At 45.6% G+C, this 18,847-nt stretch overlaps 1 protein-coding gene across 17 annotated transcripts in view; it reads left to right on the top strand.

The window, feature by feature from the left end:
• The window catches only part of MORC2 (MORC family CW-type zinc finger 2), a 65,080-nt gene that overhangs the window by 36,301 nt on the left and 9,932 nt on the right, over positions 1–18,847 (top strand). For 7 of the 17 annotated variants that reach the window (XM_033837201.2, XM_033837204.2, XM_033837192.2 and 4 more), the window contains 3 exons: positions 2,357–2,545; positions 2,637–2,729; positions 3,823–6,496. In XM_033837201.2, the coding sequence (XP_033693092.1) occupies positions 2,357–2,545; positions 2,637–2,729; positions 3,823–3,891 (351 nt within the window). In that variant the 3' untranslated portion in view covers positions 3,892–6,496. Of the gene's footprint in view, positions 1–2,356; positions 2,546–2,636; positions 2,730–3,822; positions 6,497–7,095; positions 18,770–18,847 lie in introns of those variants that run through there. The other 10 variants (XM_033837205.2, XM_033837199.2, XM_019950181.3 and 7 more) reach the window with 8 other exon arrangements.

Here is an 18,847-nt window from a genome sequence, read left to right as displayed (position 1 = left end):
GGTCACAGGCAGTGAGTAGTCTGTTGACCCTGCCCCTAAGAGGGTAACTCTGGTTCTGGGAAGGAGGGTGGATGGGAGACACAGGGACAGGGAAGCTGGTCTAATGGTAATAGGTCAGGGAGGGGGGATGGGAGCTCTGACAGGTGAAGGGGCCGTGTCAGGGGTCCTTCTTTGACTGAAGGCAGGTGATGGTGAGGAGGCAGAGGTCACGTGCTTCCCTGTCTCTCAGGCCTGTGGGAATTGGAGGTTGATGACAAAGCTGTTAACTGGGAGAGAAGCAGGGTGAGGGTGAGGAAGACGAGTTGTGATTTGACTTGGGCTGGAAGTACCAGCACTTCATTTCTGGTGATGTCCAGTGGATAGGACACTGGAGATTGGGGCTGGCACTTGGGAGGGGCGGGAAGGGCAGGGCTGGAGATGGGGATTGGGAGTCATCCACATCAAGAGGATGTTTCTGCTGTAGGAATAGCTTAAGTTTTCTAGGGAGGAGTTTCTGGAGAGGACAACTGGAATTGAAACTGCAGGGTTAATATGTTTAAGATGGCAGGCCCTTGTGGGCAGTTGTATGCTTGATAAAGTTTGCCAGAGAGGAAAACATGGAGTTTTGTCTCCATTCTACTTTAAAAAAGGGAAATGAGGCTAGGAGCTGAAGAAACCCAGGGGCAGAGAGGTGAACAGTCTGTCTTAATAGAGCCCAGATTTGAACCCAGAACAACTTGTTAGGCCAAGGGTCTTGCTCCCCTGCGAGATGAGGGGGCACTGCACCCTGGGGAAGCTAGAAGGTGCAGAACTCATGGTGGCTTCACAGAAAGCTGCTACACCTCAGCGCTTACCCTTGTTCAGGCTGCAGGCATCCTCTGCAGATCCCAGGAACAAACAGCTGATCGGCCTGGTATGTTTGTTGCTTTTGGCTTAAAGTTGTTGCCAAAGTCAGAGTAAAGCCTGGGTGCAGTGGGATCTTTGCAGTGGCCCTGACCGCTCAGACCAAAGCACAGTCAGTAGGAGCATCTGAGCCTAAAATAGTCTGTTGGCTTATGCCTGTAAAGGGAGGTGTACCACTAATGCATCATTTTAATAGCCACCTAAGTGAAATGCCTAAAATAACTCAAACTTTAATTTTTTTTAACGTTCGGGACACAACAAGAGTCTAATGTTCATTGTATCCTTGTCAGTTTGTAAATGACCGTCCTTTTGCTCATCATGCTGGACTAGGAGTTCCAGACCGTCAGGGGTCCTGCAAATACTAGATTAAAAAAAATATATATATGTATATATATATATACACTTTAAAAGTAACGTAACTGCCTGTGAATCTTTAATGGCCTAAAAGTGGAAAAAAAATTAAAATGAATACAAATCATAGTTAGGCTTAAGACATTGTGTATTACATTTTAATACTTTTGGCACCTGCTTGAACATTTATTTTTGCGGTGCCAAGTGATAATTATTTTTTGTGCAGAATTTGAAGTTTCTGTTGCCATCTTGATTTACTGGGATAGTATTCTAGATTGTAAACAATTAAATAGTTCTAACACGTTTTAAAAACAGCAGTTTTTAGCCGTTCAGTGCTAGGTAGTTCATACATCTTCACAGAAGTAAATAAATGCTAGAGTTGGCGAGACTGCAGTTGTTAGCCAGGACCTGCTGGTCATGGGTTTGTGTTCATCAGCATGGCCTCATCATTCACATTGGTGATTTATGAGTAAATCATAATGTTATAACTTTGAAATTAAACATAAAGAGTTATTACCCAGATTGTTTTTTATACTGAGATTCCATGTAACTTTCATTTGAAACAAGTGTTCTGCTACTTTCTAAAAGTTTGATAAAGCCCCATGTCTAGAGAAAGTGCTAGTTAACATTACTGCCCCACCCCCGGGAAGTTTCAGGTACTCAGGGAAGATGGTGAAAAGCTCTGATGCTGTATAAACATACTACACAAACCTGGAGGAATCTGTTGTTGATAGGTGCTTGATAAAATCTTGTGGAAGAGAACTTTTGATCTTGACATTGTTGGTTGTGACTTGGAAGTGGTTTGCTCAAAGTGCTGTTGTGCACTTAGAAAGGTGAATGGTGAGAATCATCCCTCACATTTACTCAACGGCTGGCAGTCTGCCAGAGCACTTTGGTACGTGCTTCATGTGTGATCCTGTCTTCGTCCTCGTGGCAGCCCTGTGAGGTGGACGTCGAGGTCTTTCTTCTCTGGAGCTAGAGAGATCACTTGCTTCTGGGTCCGGCATCCCTTCAGACTGAGCTTCCTTGTGCTGAGCCAGTTGGGGACACCAGTGCCCATCTAGAAGGGCACTGGGGACCCTCGTGAGCTCATGCACTCACCCACCAGCTCCTCTCCCAACAGAAAGAGTACTTCAAGCAGTATGAAGTGGGGCTCCAGAACCTGTGCCATTCCTACCAGAGCCGCGCCGACTCGCGGGCCAAGGCCTCCGAGGAGAGCCTGCGTACCTCCGAGAGAAAGCTCCGCGAGACAGAGGAGAAGCTGCAGAAGCTGAGGACCAACATCGTGGCGCTCCTGCAAAAGGTGCAGGAGGTGAGCCAGGCAGCGCTCTCATTGTAGCGGACCACCTGGTGTCTCGGGGTGGGGGCTTGGGCACCTCCTGCTCCCTTCTCCCCACTCACAGGAATCTGTGGTTCCAACCCTGGCTGCACAGCATCCTGACCAGGAGGGCTGGAGGTGGTGCGGCTGCCTGGGCCTCATCCCAGCCAGACCCACGGTATCAGACTTTTGCCCTTGTTTAGACATTCTGATATACAACCTGGTTTGAGAACCCTCCAAGTCATAAAACAGAAAAACATTCTCAATTTTCCAGATGACGCCCAGATGGGATTAGGTAGCCCAGAAGCAGGGAGTGCCCTGTAGGGTCTCAGCCCTTTATCCAGGCAGTAAACATTGAGGACAACTGCTCTGTGCCTGTCCTGGGGACCTTTGGTGAAGCAGACAGGCAAGATAGGGGTCCTGCTCTCATAGCCCAACAAGTGGAGGAGACAGAACTACTGTTGGCGGGAAGTGCTGTGAAGTAAATATGAGAGAGACAGAAAACAGGGATGCCGCTTTACTAGGGTGTGCAGGGGAAGCCTCTCTGAGGAGGTACTTGAGCTGAGGGCAGAACCAGTCACACAGGAGTGGGATGTGAGAGCTCTGGGGAGAGGGAAGAGCAGGGCCTGAGGCCCAAGGCAGGGAGATGTGGGCGATAGAAGAAGCAGGGCCCTGTACCAGGTGGGAAGTCTCTGGAGGGTGTGGCACTAAGACGTTTGCAATCTAAGACATTTACTCTGGTTGGTTGTAGGAGGGCCTGGAGGGGGCGGAGGTTAGAATCCGGGACTCCAGTGAGGAGGTTCCCACAGTTGTCTGGGTGAGAGATTCTGGCAGCCTGAACCTTGGATGGTGACAGTAAGGAGGGAGAGAAGTGGGCAGATTTGTTGTAACGTCTTGAGGGAAGGGGAGGAAACAAGGGTGATGGTTGTGGTTTGTCTGAGCCCCTGGGTGGAGGGGAGGCGGTGGTGGCCTGTACCAAGATGGAGCAACTCGGGGTGGGTGGTGCCGTTGAGCTGTTGGATGTTTTGAGTCTGAGAAGCCTGCAGCATGGCTAAGGCAAGCCGGGAACTTGGGGTAGAGGCAGGGTAGGAGCAAGAAATCTGGGCGTCATCTGTGCACAGAGGAGGGAGTGGGCGGATGATAAGAAGGGACAAGGCCTGACAGCCAGGGTGGAGGGGCGAGAGGAAGGGGCACGGGCTGCAAAAAGGATGGGGAGGCAGGCCCCCCACCACCTTGTGGCCCCCGGCTGACCCTGCACTGCTCTGTTCCAGGATATAGACATTAACACAGATGACGAGCTGGATGCCTACATCGAGGACCTGATCACCAAGGGGGACTAAGAGGCCTGGAGCCAGAGATCAGCTCCCCTGCCCCTCAAGGCAGAGCTCCTGGGGGTGGAGTTTCATTTATGGGTTGATGGACTTACCTTGGTTTGACTCACATGGGATATTTGTGCTTTTGGAGGGAAAGAGACTCTGATTCTTTGAATCTTCCTCCCTACGTTTATAAATATTTATTTTTTAAAAGAAACAAGATGCTGTGCCTGCTGTGAGACCATACATTTTTTTTGGTGACTCTTGGGCAGAGAACAGAAGCAGGATGCCAAGTCTGAGCTGCTTCTCTTGGCTCCTGGCTCCTCAAGATGTGGTGAATCCAGTGCTGTTTGGAAGTTGGGGAGGCTCCAGGGGCAAGACTGGGGGAGGGGCAGGGCCCCCCAGGCTGGTGCTCCCCCAGGATCTCCAATCCAGGGGATCCCCACAGGGCCATGGTCAGGAGGAGGCTCAGCGCTGAGCAGCTCCCTGTCTCGTGGCTGCTCCTTCAGGTTGGGGATGTGAGTGGTGGCCCAAGTGGTCCGTCTTGGCTGTGGCACCGTCCAGACAGCTTGGGGAAGAAAGATCCTCCTGTTCAACTTCCCCATCCACCACCTAAGTTCTCCCTGCTGGAGAACTAACAGTGGACAATGAGGTTTCCTGCCTCAAAAACTTGAGTGGACAGATCCGACTCTGGTCAGACTGCTGACCCGGGTAACACACTGAATGTTCGAATTCCAAAGGATTCCTTTTACGAAAGGACCATGTGTGTGAAGGAGCCCCTGTGCTGGTTGGTGGCGGCCTCGTCTGTGGGTGTGGCAGGGTCCTAGGGAGCACACCTTCCTCAATGGTCCCGGCCATCTGGAGAGCCTGGCGCTGCTTTTTCTCTTACTGCGTCCCCCCTGTCTGGCCCCACCAGGCCCAGTCAAGGTCCCTGCTTTGGGGCAGATGGGAGGAGGGGGTCACTGAGCCACAGGGACTCCAGAGGTGGCTCTGCAGGAAGCACACCATGTCTTCCTTCCCGCCTGGTCACAGCCTCATACAGCTGTGTCCCTCAACTTCTCAGGGTCAAAGACAAAGGCAAGAGTTGCTGAATTTTCTCTTTAATGGCCATTGGAAAAATTCTGGTTTGATTTCGCCCAACTCTCTTCATCCCCCTTTATTTGGGGACTGGGTTTTCTGAAGGCACAAGAACTATGGTCTTGTGCCACTGGTCTGCAATTCAGACCTCTCGGTGTGTTTCCAGCATCTACCCACCTCTGGTCAGCAGTGGCCACATGCTGCCCTGTGAAGACTCCAGTAGCCTGGGAAGTGCTGGCGAGGGAGGCAGGCCCCATGGGAATCGGAGGTCTTTACCCACTTGTGCACGTGGCCAGAAGCACCTGTGACTTGTGGGTTTGGGACTTCTCCAAACCACATCCCTGGGCAAAGGCTCTTTGGGGGAAATACCACTCAGAGAGGCCCTGACCTCTTCCTCTGAAGATTCGCGAAGAGTCTTAGGGCTTCTTGAGCTGGTGGTTCCTCTCCTGTCCAGCTCGCTCTTTTCATCACAGGCAGCATATGGTCCATTTTTGTCCCCAAACCTGCTGTTTTAATCTAAGTGCAAGCTGGTTCTGCATTTTTACTAGAGGGTAATACTCAAGTTTTTTATTTACATACCTGTAATCGAAATGCAATACTATAAACTTTCACTGGTGAGACTCCTGAACTGTCTGTTTTCTTCTCTTAGTAAAATCCAGCACCTTCCTCCTCTTCATTCTTTCCACCACTGTGGCTTTAAACTGTCTTCAGATTCTTCCTCATCTCCACCACCTTGTCTTATGTCTTCACTCTCCTGGACACCCATAGAAACTGAAATACTGAATTTCTTAAACATTTTAGCTTCAACTTCTGGGCGTTCCCACTTTGCTGTTTAAATCCAACCACAGCTGTGCTGAATGCAGCCTGCTTCCAGGCAGAGCTCCTTCCATTCTGGGTGGGAAGATAAGATGCAGGGGTTCCTCCCCCTTCCTTGTCCTGGATAACTAACCTGCTTGAAATTGTCTAAAACTTGGGAGAAGAAGATGGTCTGGTGGGGCTGTGGCAGGAAGGTCCTGAGTTCAAGGCGGCAAGAAGGTGAATGAGTGCAGCGACCCTTGTTTTTAAGGAGTGGGAGGGATGGGGACTTTCGTGTTTTGTTTTTTTTCTCCAAGTGATACATGCATATGGTAAAAATTCAAACAGTACGAAAGGCTGGACCATGAAAAGCAAGGCTCCCTCCTCCCCACCCCCCCACCCCCAATGCTCACTTTCCCTGGAAGGAGTATCCGTCCTGAGCACACTACACATCTACTGTCTGTTTCTGCCTGTTTCTCACTTAGTAAATCTTGGGACTTGTTTCTGAAGCGCTCACATGGATCTACTTTATTCTCCTGAACAACCACATAGCATTTCATCGTCTTGGATGTACTGTCATTTAGTGGTCCCATTTATAGAGATTTTGGTTTTTAATGTTTATGAAAAGTGCTGTGATGAGTGTGTGTGGGTATACATGTGTACTTAATCGTTAACTCAGATCTGGGTTTATACAGGGTTAAGATCCAAAGAGAGAAACGGCTGTTAGATGGTGGATGCATTAAAAATTCTAAGATACATTCCAGAAAAGACCCCAATTTCAACTCCCACCAACAGTATATTCCTTGCCCCCCACCCCCACTTGCCTGGCTGTAGTCTCTTCCATCTGAACTGTTTACTAATCTGAAAGGTGAAAAGTGATGGATTTTTGAGTTGGTTTGAATTAATTTACGTGAGATTGAACATCTTTGTTGGCCGGTTGTGTTTCTCTCTGGGACACAGCTGTAGTTCTGAGTCTTGGGGTAGGGACTTTGTAAATCAGATGAAAAACAAGGGGCAAGTCCTCAGGGAAATGTTCACCTTATATCACCCCTCAGCCCCTAAGTGTCCCATGGATTTAGCATTACAAACCCCACATCAATACTGTATTACTAGGTCAGGACAAGGGTTTGACATTGTTTACCAAAGGAAGGCATAGGTTAATAGGCTGAGAGAAACTTCTCTGCTTCCTCCTGTGAGTGGCACTGCTTTTTGGCTCCTCTTGTTGGGTCTAGTTCCCCTTGAAAGACATGACTGTCTTTTAGACCCGTGGTTCAAGCAGCACTGGGCAAGCACTCACAGCTCTACAGACCAATCTGTGTTAAGACTGATAGAGCTCAAACTTCTTTCCCTTTTACACAGAACACAAGATTTGGTCTGAGCGGGCCGTGCCTCCACTGGCTACTCGTCCCCGATGTAAGGCTGTCCTGCATCTGGGCCAGGCTGTAAGGGACCCGCTGGCAGTTGCCTAGATGCCTGAAACATCTTCAAAATTCCACTGGAGGATTCTGCCCTTTGCTGGAGATGGAACCTCTGAGGCTTCCTTTGGAATGGCCACATTGCTCTTGGTTCCTGAGAAGGTGGACAGCCAGCTTGGCCACGGGAGGCAGAGCTACAAAAGAACATGCGTTCTCTGCTGCCATGTTTGAGGCCTCCAACTGTCCTCAGCACTGCTGGGGGCACCCTCTCCATAGTGAGCAAGACACAGACTGGACAGAGGAAGGGCCTGGCGAGGGACAATCCCACTCAGGAATGAGCCCAAATGTTGCCAAGCCTGTTTTTCAGTCTGGCAGTTTTCATGGCAGTAACTTGGAATGTGCCAGGCCCAACTAGGACCCCTGGTGGATCCTGCATAAATTTCCTTTTTTCAGCTCACAAGGCTTCAGACAAATCACTGCCCATCCTGGGTCCCCTTTTCTTCCTCTAAAATAAAGGCGCTGGATGACAGTAGAGGTTTTCTGGCTTACTAAGTTGTAGTTCTCCACCAGAAATTTATCCAGAGGCCCATATAGACGGTTGGAATGGGGCCCCAAAGCCCTTGCTGCCCTGACCCCTTATCTTTGCTTACAAGATTCACTGGCCCCACCTGCTGCCTGTAGGCCTTCCACGACCTACTCATTGGCCCTTGTGGGTTGTTACCCTATGGCCTTTTGGCCTCCGAGGTGAGGAGGGCGGGTCTTCCATCCAGCCATCTTCGGTCCGCAAAGCAGGTTGCCCCTGCTACTTCTTGGGGCTCGGGCTTTCTCAGCTTCCAGCCAGGGCCTGGAGATAGGGGAGCCCATGCCACTGAGGCCAACCTGGACCAGGGACAGGGGAAGGGTCTGACAGACACATCCCTCCTTTCTTGTCCCCTCTGGACTCTGCTGAGATGCTTCCACGGGACTCTCTGGGGCCACTTCCTGCCCGAGCAACTGCAGTTCTCGGGAAGCTGTGGGCAGCTCTAACCCACAACTTTGAATTTACGGTCCTTTCTTCCCCACTTCTTACTCTGTTTAAGCTCTGGGTTCTCACTCCCCTACCCAGTTCCCCACCATTTAAGCCAGTCTGGCACTAGCCGGGTTTGGGGGCGCTGCGATGCGAGAACCCCTAATTGTCAGAAGGAAGAGTTTTGAGTTCCTTACGCTAAATCATCAGCTACCATAACACAGCACAAGCCCGGGGACTGGCTGCAAACTCTCACCTGGCCCAGAGGACACGTCCAGGACCCGGCCCTCGGCCCTCTCTCTCCGGAGGCTCTGGGGGTGTCCAACGCTCAGTCCCATCCGGGCGCCTGCCTTCTCCCAGGTCACCAACGGTTGCGGGAGGCGGAGAGCACCCCTCCCACCCTCCTCCAGACCCTCAAGGCAGGCGCTCAATGGCGCCTGCGCGGTGCAGCGGCCTGGCACGTGTTCTGCGCCCAGCGCATGCGCCTGGGAACGTCACGAGCCTGCCTACGTGCCCGAGCCCGGGTGGGCGGGCGTCCGAGCCTCAGACGGCGTGAGGGTAGGGAGTTGTGAGCAAATCCGGCTGTACAAGGCCCGCCCGGGGCCCCGCTTGGGGACGGAGGCCTCGAGGGTCCCACATCCTAGGGCCAGCGGAGGGAAGGCCTAGGGGATCCAGTGTCCGGCTCAGACCCCAAGCAGAGAAGTGGGGAATTTTTTCCGCTGGAGTCTGCGTATTAAGCCCGGGCACAGGTGAAACCTTTTACCCGGTAGTTTTCCAACTTTTTGTGGTCACTACAGGAGACTTTTTGGTATAGATGTCCTTGATGGTGTGGTGCTTTTACGTCTGCAAGATAGAGGACCTGGGAAGGAAGCTGCATGTGTTTTTTTGTTTTTTGTTTTTTTTTGCGGTACGCGGGCCTCTCACAGCTGTGGCCTCTCGCGTTGCGGAGCACAGGCTCCAGAAGCGCAGGCTCAGCGGCCATGGCTCACGGGCCCAGCTGCTCCGCGGCATGTGGGATCCTCCCGGACCGGGGCACAAACCCGTATCCCCTGCATCGGCAGGCGGACTCTCAACCACTGCGCCACCAGGGAAGCCCGAAGCTGCATGATTTACATTTTGAAATACCCTTTCCAGGTAATTTCCCCTGAAGGTCCAGACCGCTGACTCTCGGGACCTGAGGCCTCTTGCGTTTCACGACCTCGGCTCACAACTTGCTTTTCTGCTGGTTTGTCTGTCCTTGGCCTGGTTTATGGTGTTTCTTGAAAGGTTTTGGGGTTTCCTATCATGTTTAAGAAAGTCCTTCCCCCTCTACTCACCTGCAAACATTCTCTTGCATTTTGTTGCACTGTATTAAAGTTTTTTGTGTCAACCTCCACTCCCTGTGGGAAATATTTTAGTATCTGCGGTTAGGCAGGAGTCAGACTTTGGTTTTGGTTTTTCCAGATGGAAATTCACTTATGCCACCTCCGTTTCTTAAACGAACCACCTAGGTCATTATTTATATTCATTCTATTTGGTTTTGGACCTGTTGGGCTTGAGATGACCCTTACATATGTCAAGGGAGACAGTCTGTTACCAGCTGGACAGGCGATTCCGACGCGAGGGGTGAGGTCCTAGCTGAAACTACTTTGGGGGCGTCATTAGCATCTAGATGGATCAATCTCCCTCGCTGTTTTTCTTATTAAAATAGTTTTCCAGGCTATTCTTAGAATTTCTTCTCTCATGAAATTTAAAATCACGTAATCCAATTCTCTCCTGTCCCTGCCCGCCTCCACAACAAGTTCCATTGGGATTTAAATTATAATTGCATTAAATTTAGATGTAAGTTATGGGAGAGTTGACATTTTTATGATTTTAAATCTCCCTAGACGATACAAAATGGTTTTCCATTTGTTTGACTCCTTTTAGATCTTCCAATAAGATTTTATTTCTTCATATGGGTTATGTAACTTTCTCATTTTATTCCTGTTTTATATTATTTGTCACTATTGTGAATGGAATTTCCCCCCCATCTCTATTCCTGATTATTAATATATAGAAAAGCAAATTGTTTAATATAATTTATTTTCTATCTTATAAACTCTGGTAGTTTTCAAAATAAACTTGTATTTTTAGATAAAATGTGCAAATTTGCCAGTATGCTAGTTTTAATTGCCGAACCTCTGAAACAGTGTTGAGTAATTAATTATCCAGGTCTTTTTTCTGATGAGGATGGAAATCCACATGTTAGGGTTGAGCAGAATATTGTCTGTTGGTTTTCGTGACTGGTCTTTAAAGTGTGGAAAGAGTTTTTTCTGTTTTTGTTGATGCTGTTGTCTTGTTTTTTAAACTTGGGGCTTCTGGGATGAAGCCGTGGCTGCCAGTCTTGTCTGAGTTGAGCACCAGGGGGCACCAGTTACACAGAATGAAATGTGGGTTGTGAGGCCCCCATCCCCATCTCCCATCGTCAAATGCCTTTCAGCATCTATTGATAAAATCATATGGGGTTTTTCTCCTTTAAGCTACTGTTTTAGCGATTATTCTTATTAGGCATTGAGCAGCTACAAAAGAATACTGTATAAAATATTTATAAGGGGGCTCCCCTGGTGGCGCAGTGGTTGAGAGTCCACCTGCTGATGCAGGGGACACGGGTTCGTGCCCCGGTCCGGGAAGATCCCACATGACGCGGAGCTGGATCGGCTGGACCCGTGAGCCATGGCCGCTGAGCCTGCGCGTCCGGAGCCTGTGCTCCGCAACGGGAGAGGCCACAGCAGTGAGAGGCCTGCGTACCGCAAAAAAAAAAAAAAAAAAAAAAAAAAAAAAAAAAAAAATATATATATATATATATATATATATATATATATGGTAAGAAAAATATGCAGTGTACATCCATCACCTGGTTTAAGAAAACACATTATTATTAGTTTATAATCCCTGTGTGCCCCTCCTGGGTCCTTTCCCCTTTCTTCCTTGCTCAGCGGTAACCACAAACCTGAATTCTGTGTTTATCTTTTCTTTGCTCTTCTTATACTTTTACCATGTTGGTTTGTATTTCTAAATAATTGCTTTGTTTTGCCTGTTTTTTTTTTTTTTTCCCCAGCACGCGGGCCTCTCACTGCTGTGGCCTCTCCTGTCGCGGAGCACAGGCTCCGTACACGCAGGCTCAGTGGCCATGGCTCACGGGCCCAGCCGCTCCGCGGCATGTGGGATCTTTCCGGACTGGGGCACGAACCCGTGTCCCCTGCATCGGCAGGCGGACTCTCAACCACTGCGCCACCAGGGAAGCCCTGTTTTTGAACTTAAATGGACATAACTTTTTTTAAAAAATACATTATTTATTTAGTTTTGGCTGCGTTGCGTCTTTGTTGTTGCACGCGGGCTTTCTCTAGTTGCGGTGAGTGGGCTTCTCATGGCGATGGCTTGTCTTTGTTGTGGAGCACAGGCTCTAGGCACGCAGGCTTCAATAGTTGTGGCACGCAGGGGCTCAGTAGTTGTGGTTCGCGAGCTCTAGAGCACAGGTTCGGAAGTTGTGGCGCACGGGCTTAGTTGCTCTGTGGCATGTGGAATCTTCCCGGACCAGGGCTCCAACCCGTGTCGCCTGCATTGGCAGGCGGATTCATTACCACTCTGCCACCAGGAAGTCCCGGACATAACATTTTATTTACTATTCTGCAATTTGTTTTCTTTTCAATATTATGTTCCAGAAATTTACTCATGTTGTTGAGTGTAGCTGTAATTTATTCATCTTCACTAGTGTATCGTAGTGCTGAATATTATACAGTAATAAAAACAAATTACACCTACAATGGAACATACCACAGTTTTAAAAATCCATGTCTCTAACTGGCATTTGGGTTGTTTCTAGCTTTTTGCTATTACAGTACATCTGTGGACATTCATGTTTATGTCTCCTGTTACATGCATAATCCTTGGAGACTTGCTGCATCATAGGCCATGCCCATTTCAACTTTACTAGATAATGCCAAATTCTTTTCAGAAGCAGTTGTATCAATTTACATGCCCATTGGCACTAAGTGCTTCATTCCTCTACTTCCTCACCTACACTTGATATTGCTAGACTTGATTTGTTTTTTGCCAGTCTGAAGGGTGTGTAGTGTTATCTCATTATGGTTTAATTTGCATTAACCTGATGTCTAATGTGGTTGAGCATCTTTTCATGTCTATTGACTGTTTGAATTTCTTCTTTGATAAAGTGTTTGTTCAATACTTTTTCCCATTTTTCTACTCGTCTTTTTATTGATTTGTATTTTTGTATATTCTAGATACAAGATCCTTGTAAGTTATCTGTGTTGCAAAAATCTTCCACTCTTTGGCATACTTTTTTTTAACTCTCTTTTTATAGTCTTTTGATGAGACGTTCTTAATTTTTTTTTTTAAATTTTCTTGAATGAGGTCTCTTAGTTGTGGCAGGTGAGCTCCTTAGTTGTGGCAGGCGGGCTCCTTAGTTGTGGCACGTGGGTTCATTAGTTGCAGCTTGTAGGCTCCTTAGCTGTAGCATGTGGGCTCCTTAGTTGTGACACATGGGCTCCTTAGTTGAGGCTCACTGGCTCCTTAGTTGTGGCATGCAAACTCTTAGGTTCAGCATGCATGTGGGATCTAGTTCCCCGAGCAGGGATCGAACATGGGCCCCCGGAGCACAGAATCTTATCCACTGTGCCACCAGGGAAGTCCCTCTTAATTTTAATATAGACTAATTTATCAGTCTTTTACTGTTTGCATTTTTTGTAACTTATTTAAGAAATCCTTCCCTATCCTGAGGTCATGACGATACTGTTTTGTATTGTCTTCTAAAGTGTTTATAGTTTTGTCTTTCACATATAGACCTTTAATCCACCTGAAATTGCCTTTTGTGTATGGTATGAGGTAGAGCTCCAGTTCCTTCCTGATTGTCCTTACACCCCTTATTGAAAAGTCTTACCTTTCTCATTAATCTACAGTGCAACCTCTCTTGTATATCGAATGTTCATATATGTATGAATCTGTTTCTGAATTTTTATTCAGTTACATTTGTTGTTTCTCTATGCCAATACCACACTGATTTATTTATTATAGTTTTACAATAAGTTTTGATATCTAATAGAGCTGGTCTTGCCACTTTTTCTGCTTCAAGAGTGTCTTGACTATTCTTGGTCCTTTGCATTTCCATATAAATTTTAGAATCATTTTATCAAGCTCCATGAGAAAAGCTATAGGGGTTTCATTGGAATTGATTGTATGTCATCAGTTTGAGAAGAATTGATATCTTTATAAGCCTTCCAAACCATGAAGATGGTATAACTCTCCATTAATTTAGATCTTTCTTTAGTGTCTTTCAAGAAAGTATTGTGATTTTCCCTTCAGAAGTCTTGTATGTCCTTTGTTACTATGTATGTACCTATGGTATATCCTAGGTATCTGATGATTTTTGATGCTACTGTAAATAATAGTTTTTAAAACTTTATTTCCTCACAGTTTGTTGCTAGTAAATAAAGATGTAATTGATTTTTATATATTGATGATTCTATTTTATCTTTAGATTCTTTTGGATTTTCTATGATACATCATCTGGGAGCAATGATAATTTTGCCAGTTCTCATACCTCATATATTTTTCTTGCCTTGTTGCATTGGCTAGGACTGCCAATACAGTGTTGAATGTAAAGGGTAAAAATGGGTATCTTTTGTTCTCTATCTCACAGAGAAAGCTTTTTTCCCCTTTGGTAGATATCATTCATCAGATTAAGGAAGTTTCTTTCTATTCCTATTTTTAAGCATTTTTTTCCTTTTAAATATCATTGATGCATGTTGAATTTTTTCTCAAGTGTTTTCTGCATCCATTGAGATGACCATTCAGTGTTCTCCTTTAATTTGTTAACATGGTGAATTACATTGGTTAGTTTTTCATAGGCTAAACCTTGCACTTCTGGAGTGATTATAATTTTTCTATATTGCTAATTCGTTAATATTTTGTTTTGAATTGTACCAGCATGTGAGTGACACTAGTTTGTGATTTTCCTTTCTTATACTGTCCTTGTTAGGTTTTGGTGACCAGGTTATACTAGCCTCAAGAAATGAGTTGGGGAGTATCCCTCTTGTGATAGTTTCTGTAAGGTTGGTTAGTCCTTGGTCAGTTGTGTCTGGAGTTTTGTGTGTATATGTGTGGGGAGATTTTTTAACTGACTGAATTTTTAAAAGGTTATAATACTATTCAGGTTTTTCTAATTTTTGAGTCAGTTTTAAGTTTTATTTTTCTAGAATTTTATCTCAGTTTTCAAAGATGTTGTTACAGAGTTATTCACAATACCCTTAAAATATCTGTAGCATCTCTATGTCCTCTTTTCATTCCAAATATTGTTTTTTGGGTTCATCCATTTCCTCCTTCCATTTTCCTTATCATTAAAGTTTGTCAGTTTTAGTTTTTCCAAGAATCAACCTCAGCTTTCTTGGTCCTTTCTATTATGTTTGTTTTCTCTTTCATTAATTTCTGATCTTCATTTCCTTATGTGTCCTTTGGGTTTATCCTAATATTCATTTTCCTACTCAAATTGGATGTTTAGCTCATTATTTAGCCTTTATTCTTTTACAACATGAGCTTTTAGGCTATAAATTTCCTTCTAAGTACAGCTTTATCTATGTCCTATAAGTTTAGGTATATAATATTTTAATTTTTAATTGTATTTTCTGATTTTTGATTTCTTCTTTGATCCATGAGTTATTTTAAAAGCATATATCTTTTTTTTTTTTTGCGTTACGCGGGCCTCTCACCATTGTGGCCTCTCCTGCTGCAGAGCAGAGGCTCCGGACGTGCAGGCTCAGCAGCTATGGCTCACGGGCCCAGCTGCTCCGTGGCATGTGGGATCCTCCTGGACCAGGGCACGAACCCATGTCCCCTGCATTGGTAGGCGGACTCTCAACCATTGTGCCACCAGGGAAGCCCTAAAAGCATATTTCTTAATGTTCAAACGTGGTTGCTTTTTCTAATTATCTTTTCGTTATTGATTTTGAACTTTCATTGTGATCTGAGAATGTGGTCTGTATGCCAGTCCTTTGAAATTTGCTGAGGCTTGACAACTGGCCCAAGTATGTGGCTAATATTCATAAATGTTCTGTGTGCATTTCAAAAATATGTATTTTGCAGTTATGTGTAATTCCCTGTATGTGCCTGTTACCAGATGTTAATTGTGTTGTTTGAACCCTTGCTGATATTTTTGGTCTGTCTGAGCTCTCATTACTGGGAGAGAGATGTTAAAATCTTCCATTATGATTGTGGATTTATCTATTTCTCCTTCTGATTGTGTCCATTTTACTTTATTTTGAGATATTACTAGGTGCCTGTGAGTTTTAGAACTCTATGAATTTTACTTTTTATCATTATAAAGTGGCTTTTTAAATTTTCTACCCTTGATCATAGCCAAAAGGCCAAGAAGTGATTGCTTTTTTTATTTTCTGAAAGTTGACATCTGGTGATATTTTTTGTCTCAATGTCTGTCTTGTCTGTGTACTTATGTTTTAGGTGTTTTCTTGTAACTAGCATATAGTGGGATTTTGTTTTTATTTGATATTTTTTGTTCTTACCCAAAGCATTTGTTTAAATTTTGTGTAATTATTGATATATTGGTTAACTTATTTCCATCTTCTTATTTTTAAATTTTTATTCCAGCTTATCTGCATTCCTTTTTCCTCTTTCCTGCTTTCTTTTAGATTGACTGAAAATTTCTCTCCCACATACGGTGTTTTTCCTCAGTTTTTGAAATTTAGTATTCCTATTCCTCTATATGTTTTACATAATATTGGGTTGGCCAAAAAGTTCGTTTGGGTTTTTCAGTAAGATGTGGGAAAATCCGAATGACCAGTCCAATACTTATCAAAGTCTAACTCCATAAGCCATTTAATTTTTTTTAATATTTATTTGTTTGGCTGTGCCAGGTCTTAGTTGCGGCACGTGGGATCTTCGTTGCTGTGTGCAGGATCTTCGTTGCGGCATGTGGGATCTTTTGGTTGTGGCAGGCGGCCTCTTAGTTGCAGCATGTGGTCTCTTAGTTGCAGCCTGTGGACTCTTAGTTGCGGCATGCATGTGGGATCTACTTCCCTGCCCAGGGATCAAACCCAGGCCCACTGCATTGGGAGCATGGAGTCTTAGCCACTGGACCACCAGGGAAGTCCCAGTATTGTTTTAATAAGACATTTTGTTAATGTCGTATTTTCCTTTGGTTCCTGAAAGATATTTTCACTAGGAATACTAACATTTTCTCTTCTACTTTGGAGATATCACTTCATTGTCTTCTGACTTTCTTTGGTGGTCAGAAGACAGTGAACTCTCTAATCAATGCTCTTTCAAGGTATCCCCCACCCAAGTTTGGCTCCTTTTAAAATTTTGTTGTTTTAAAGGTCTTGTAATTTCACTATATTGTATTTAGCTGTGGATGTCTTCTTATTTACCCTGACAAGGATTTGTTGGAATTGACTCTGTATATTGGTGTTTCTTGTCAAAAGTTAATTTTTTAGTCATTAACTCTTAAAAGATTGCTTCTGTTCCATTTTGATTGGACACATGTAGGATCTTCTCACTTTATCCTCCATGTCTCTTAATTTCATTTTTACACTTTTCACCTCTTTGTGTGTCTGTGTTGCTTTCTGGATAATTTCCACAGATCTCACTTCCATGTCACCAATACTCTGTTCATGTGTAATCTGCTATAAAATTATTCATTGTTTTTAGTGATTTTTTTCAATTTCTGCAAGTTCTTTAGTATTTTTGAATGCTTTTTACTCATTTTCAAGCCTAGAAATATATTAAACATGCTTATTTTATATGTGTCTGTTAATTTTACTATATTGAGTAGTTTTGTTATGTCTGATTCTGCTGTTATTTCTGTCGGCCATTGCTTATGCCAGTGTATGTTGTATTTCCTTGTGTGTTTGGAGATGTTATACTGTGAGCTGCTCGTTTTCCTTTCATCTTCACATCTGGGGTTCCATAAGGTCTGGAATGAAGGGGAGAACCTCTAGAGAGGATTTGTTTCTCTCCTGTGACGGGGGACATTGCCAATTTGAGACCGTGCTGTATTCTCTACTAGAGGTTTTATTGGATCATCCTGATAGCATGTATTTGGGCTGTGAAGCCAAGTGAGGGTCTGCTCCTGATTACAAATTCTTAGGGGATTTTTTTTTTTTTCTGCTCTGCTTATGACTAACCTTTAAGACAAGCAATTTTCCTTGTATTATTCTTGATTCACCATTATATTGAAGGTATATTGAAGGTATAGCCCTTTGGGGGCCCAGCTTGAGGGAGATTATCTCAAACTGGATGCCCTATATCAGGCAGGTCATTTGAGGCAGTGAAAACTTAGGCTCAGTGGGCTCAGTAAATGCCAGTGAGAAGCAGACTTCAGAGCTCTTATCTCCCCAGGTTTCCACATCCACTTAATTTTTGGCCTGAGGATTCCTTATATCCATTACAGCTCATGGATGCATTTAAGGTGTTTTAAAATTTTATCCAACATGTCTAGTTTTCCACAAAGAAGGATAATCCAGGCATTTAGTCTACCATCCAGAAGAAGTCCCTCTTGAACTAGTTGGTACAATGAATGATTTACAACTAAAAGCTTCCCGATTTTGACCCATTCTTGCATTACTGTGTAAAACCAGCTTGGGCATATGTTTACCAATTTGGGGTATCAGTTTTTTGTATGTGGCTGGATTCTATTTGCTGTTGTCATATTTGGATATATGAAAATTCTATTCTTATATTCCATTCCCTCCCCTGGCAGATCCTCCACTGCCTCCTGGGTCAGGGCTATCCTGGGGTTGCCTCACCCCACACCCTTCTCTCCAGTGAGGGCTGTCCCTCCAGCACCTCGGCAGGGACTCACCAGTGCCTGCCTCCCCACAGATGGGAAAGTTAAGGCCTTGGAAGGAGTTGTACGGTACCAGCCTTGGATCCCACAGCATTGGGGTGTTGGGACAGGTGGCTAGAGCCTGGCTCTGATGCCCCTGTGGTGCCCTGCCCCACTCCATCCTGTCACCTGGAAGTGCTGGCAGTGGGAGGAGGACCCACTGGGCCAGACCAGCCACCCTTGCTCGGGTCCTGGGAGCTAGTGATCCAAGTTGCTTGAGGTCAGGTCATGGTCACTGAGCAACCCTAGACCTCACCAGGGCCAGGGTTCCCTGTGGAGAGTGGTGAGGGCCTTGGCCTGGCCTCAGGCCAAACTGTGACCCTCCAGTAGGTGCCACCTCAGCCCTCTGCAGCTTTCCTGGCCCAGACCCTGTCCCACCAGGTCTTCCATCCCCGCCCCTCCCCATCCAGACCAACCTCCCACTGCCTGCTTCTGGCGCTGAGCAGAATAGCGCCCCACACCCCTCCCCCATGCCACCTGCGGGCTGTCGCCTGCTCTCCCGTGTCAGCCCTGCTCCACCCAGTCACAGACTCAGAAATGGGGCCGTGGAAAACTCCAAGATTTTTTATTACTGGTCAGAAGGTGCTCACTCGCAGTTCTGAGAAAAGGAACATTGAACAGCTCTGCCGCAGGCCTCATGGGGCTGCCTGCGTGCCTGCCCACCCGCCCTCCAGTGGGCACCCTAAGGCATTTCACACGTTGGTGTTTTCACTTTTTTTTTTTTTTATAAAAACAAAACCAGTCCTGGAGTAGAAAGTAAAACCCTGTGATGAACTTTCAGGACCAAATTGAAGTGTGAAAGGTTGAGTAGGAGTT

Source organism: Tursiops truncatus, chromosome 13 (genome assembly GCF_011762595.2).
Source record: "Tursiops truncatus isolate mTurTru1 chromosome 13, mTurTru1.mat.Y, whole genome shotgun sequence".
Lineage (NCBI taxonomy): Eukaryota > Metazoa > Chordata > Mammalia > Artiodactyla > Delphinidae > Tursiops > Tursiops truncatus.
The sequence above is the reverse complement of the archived record's forward strand: the minus strand, read 5'-3'. Positions and strand labels throughout refer to the sequence as shown.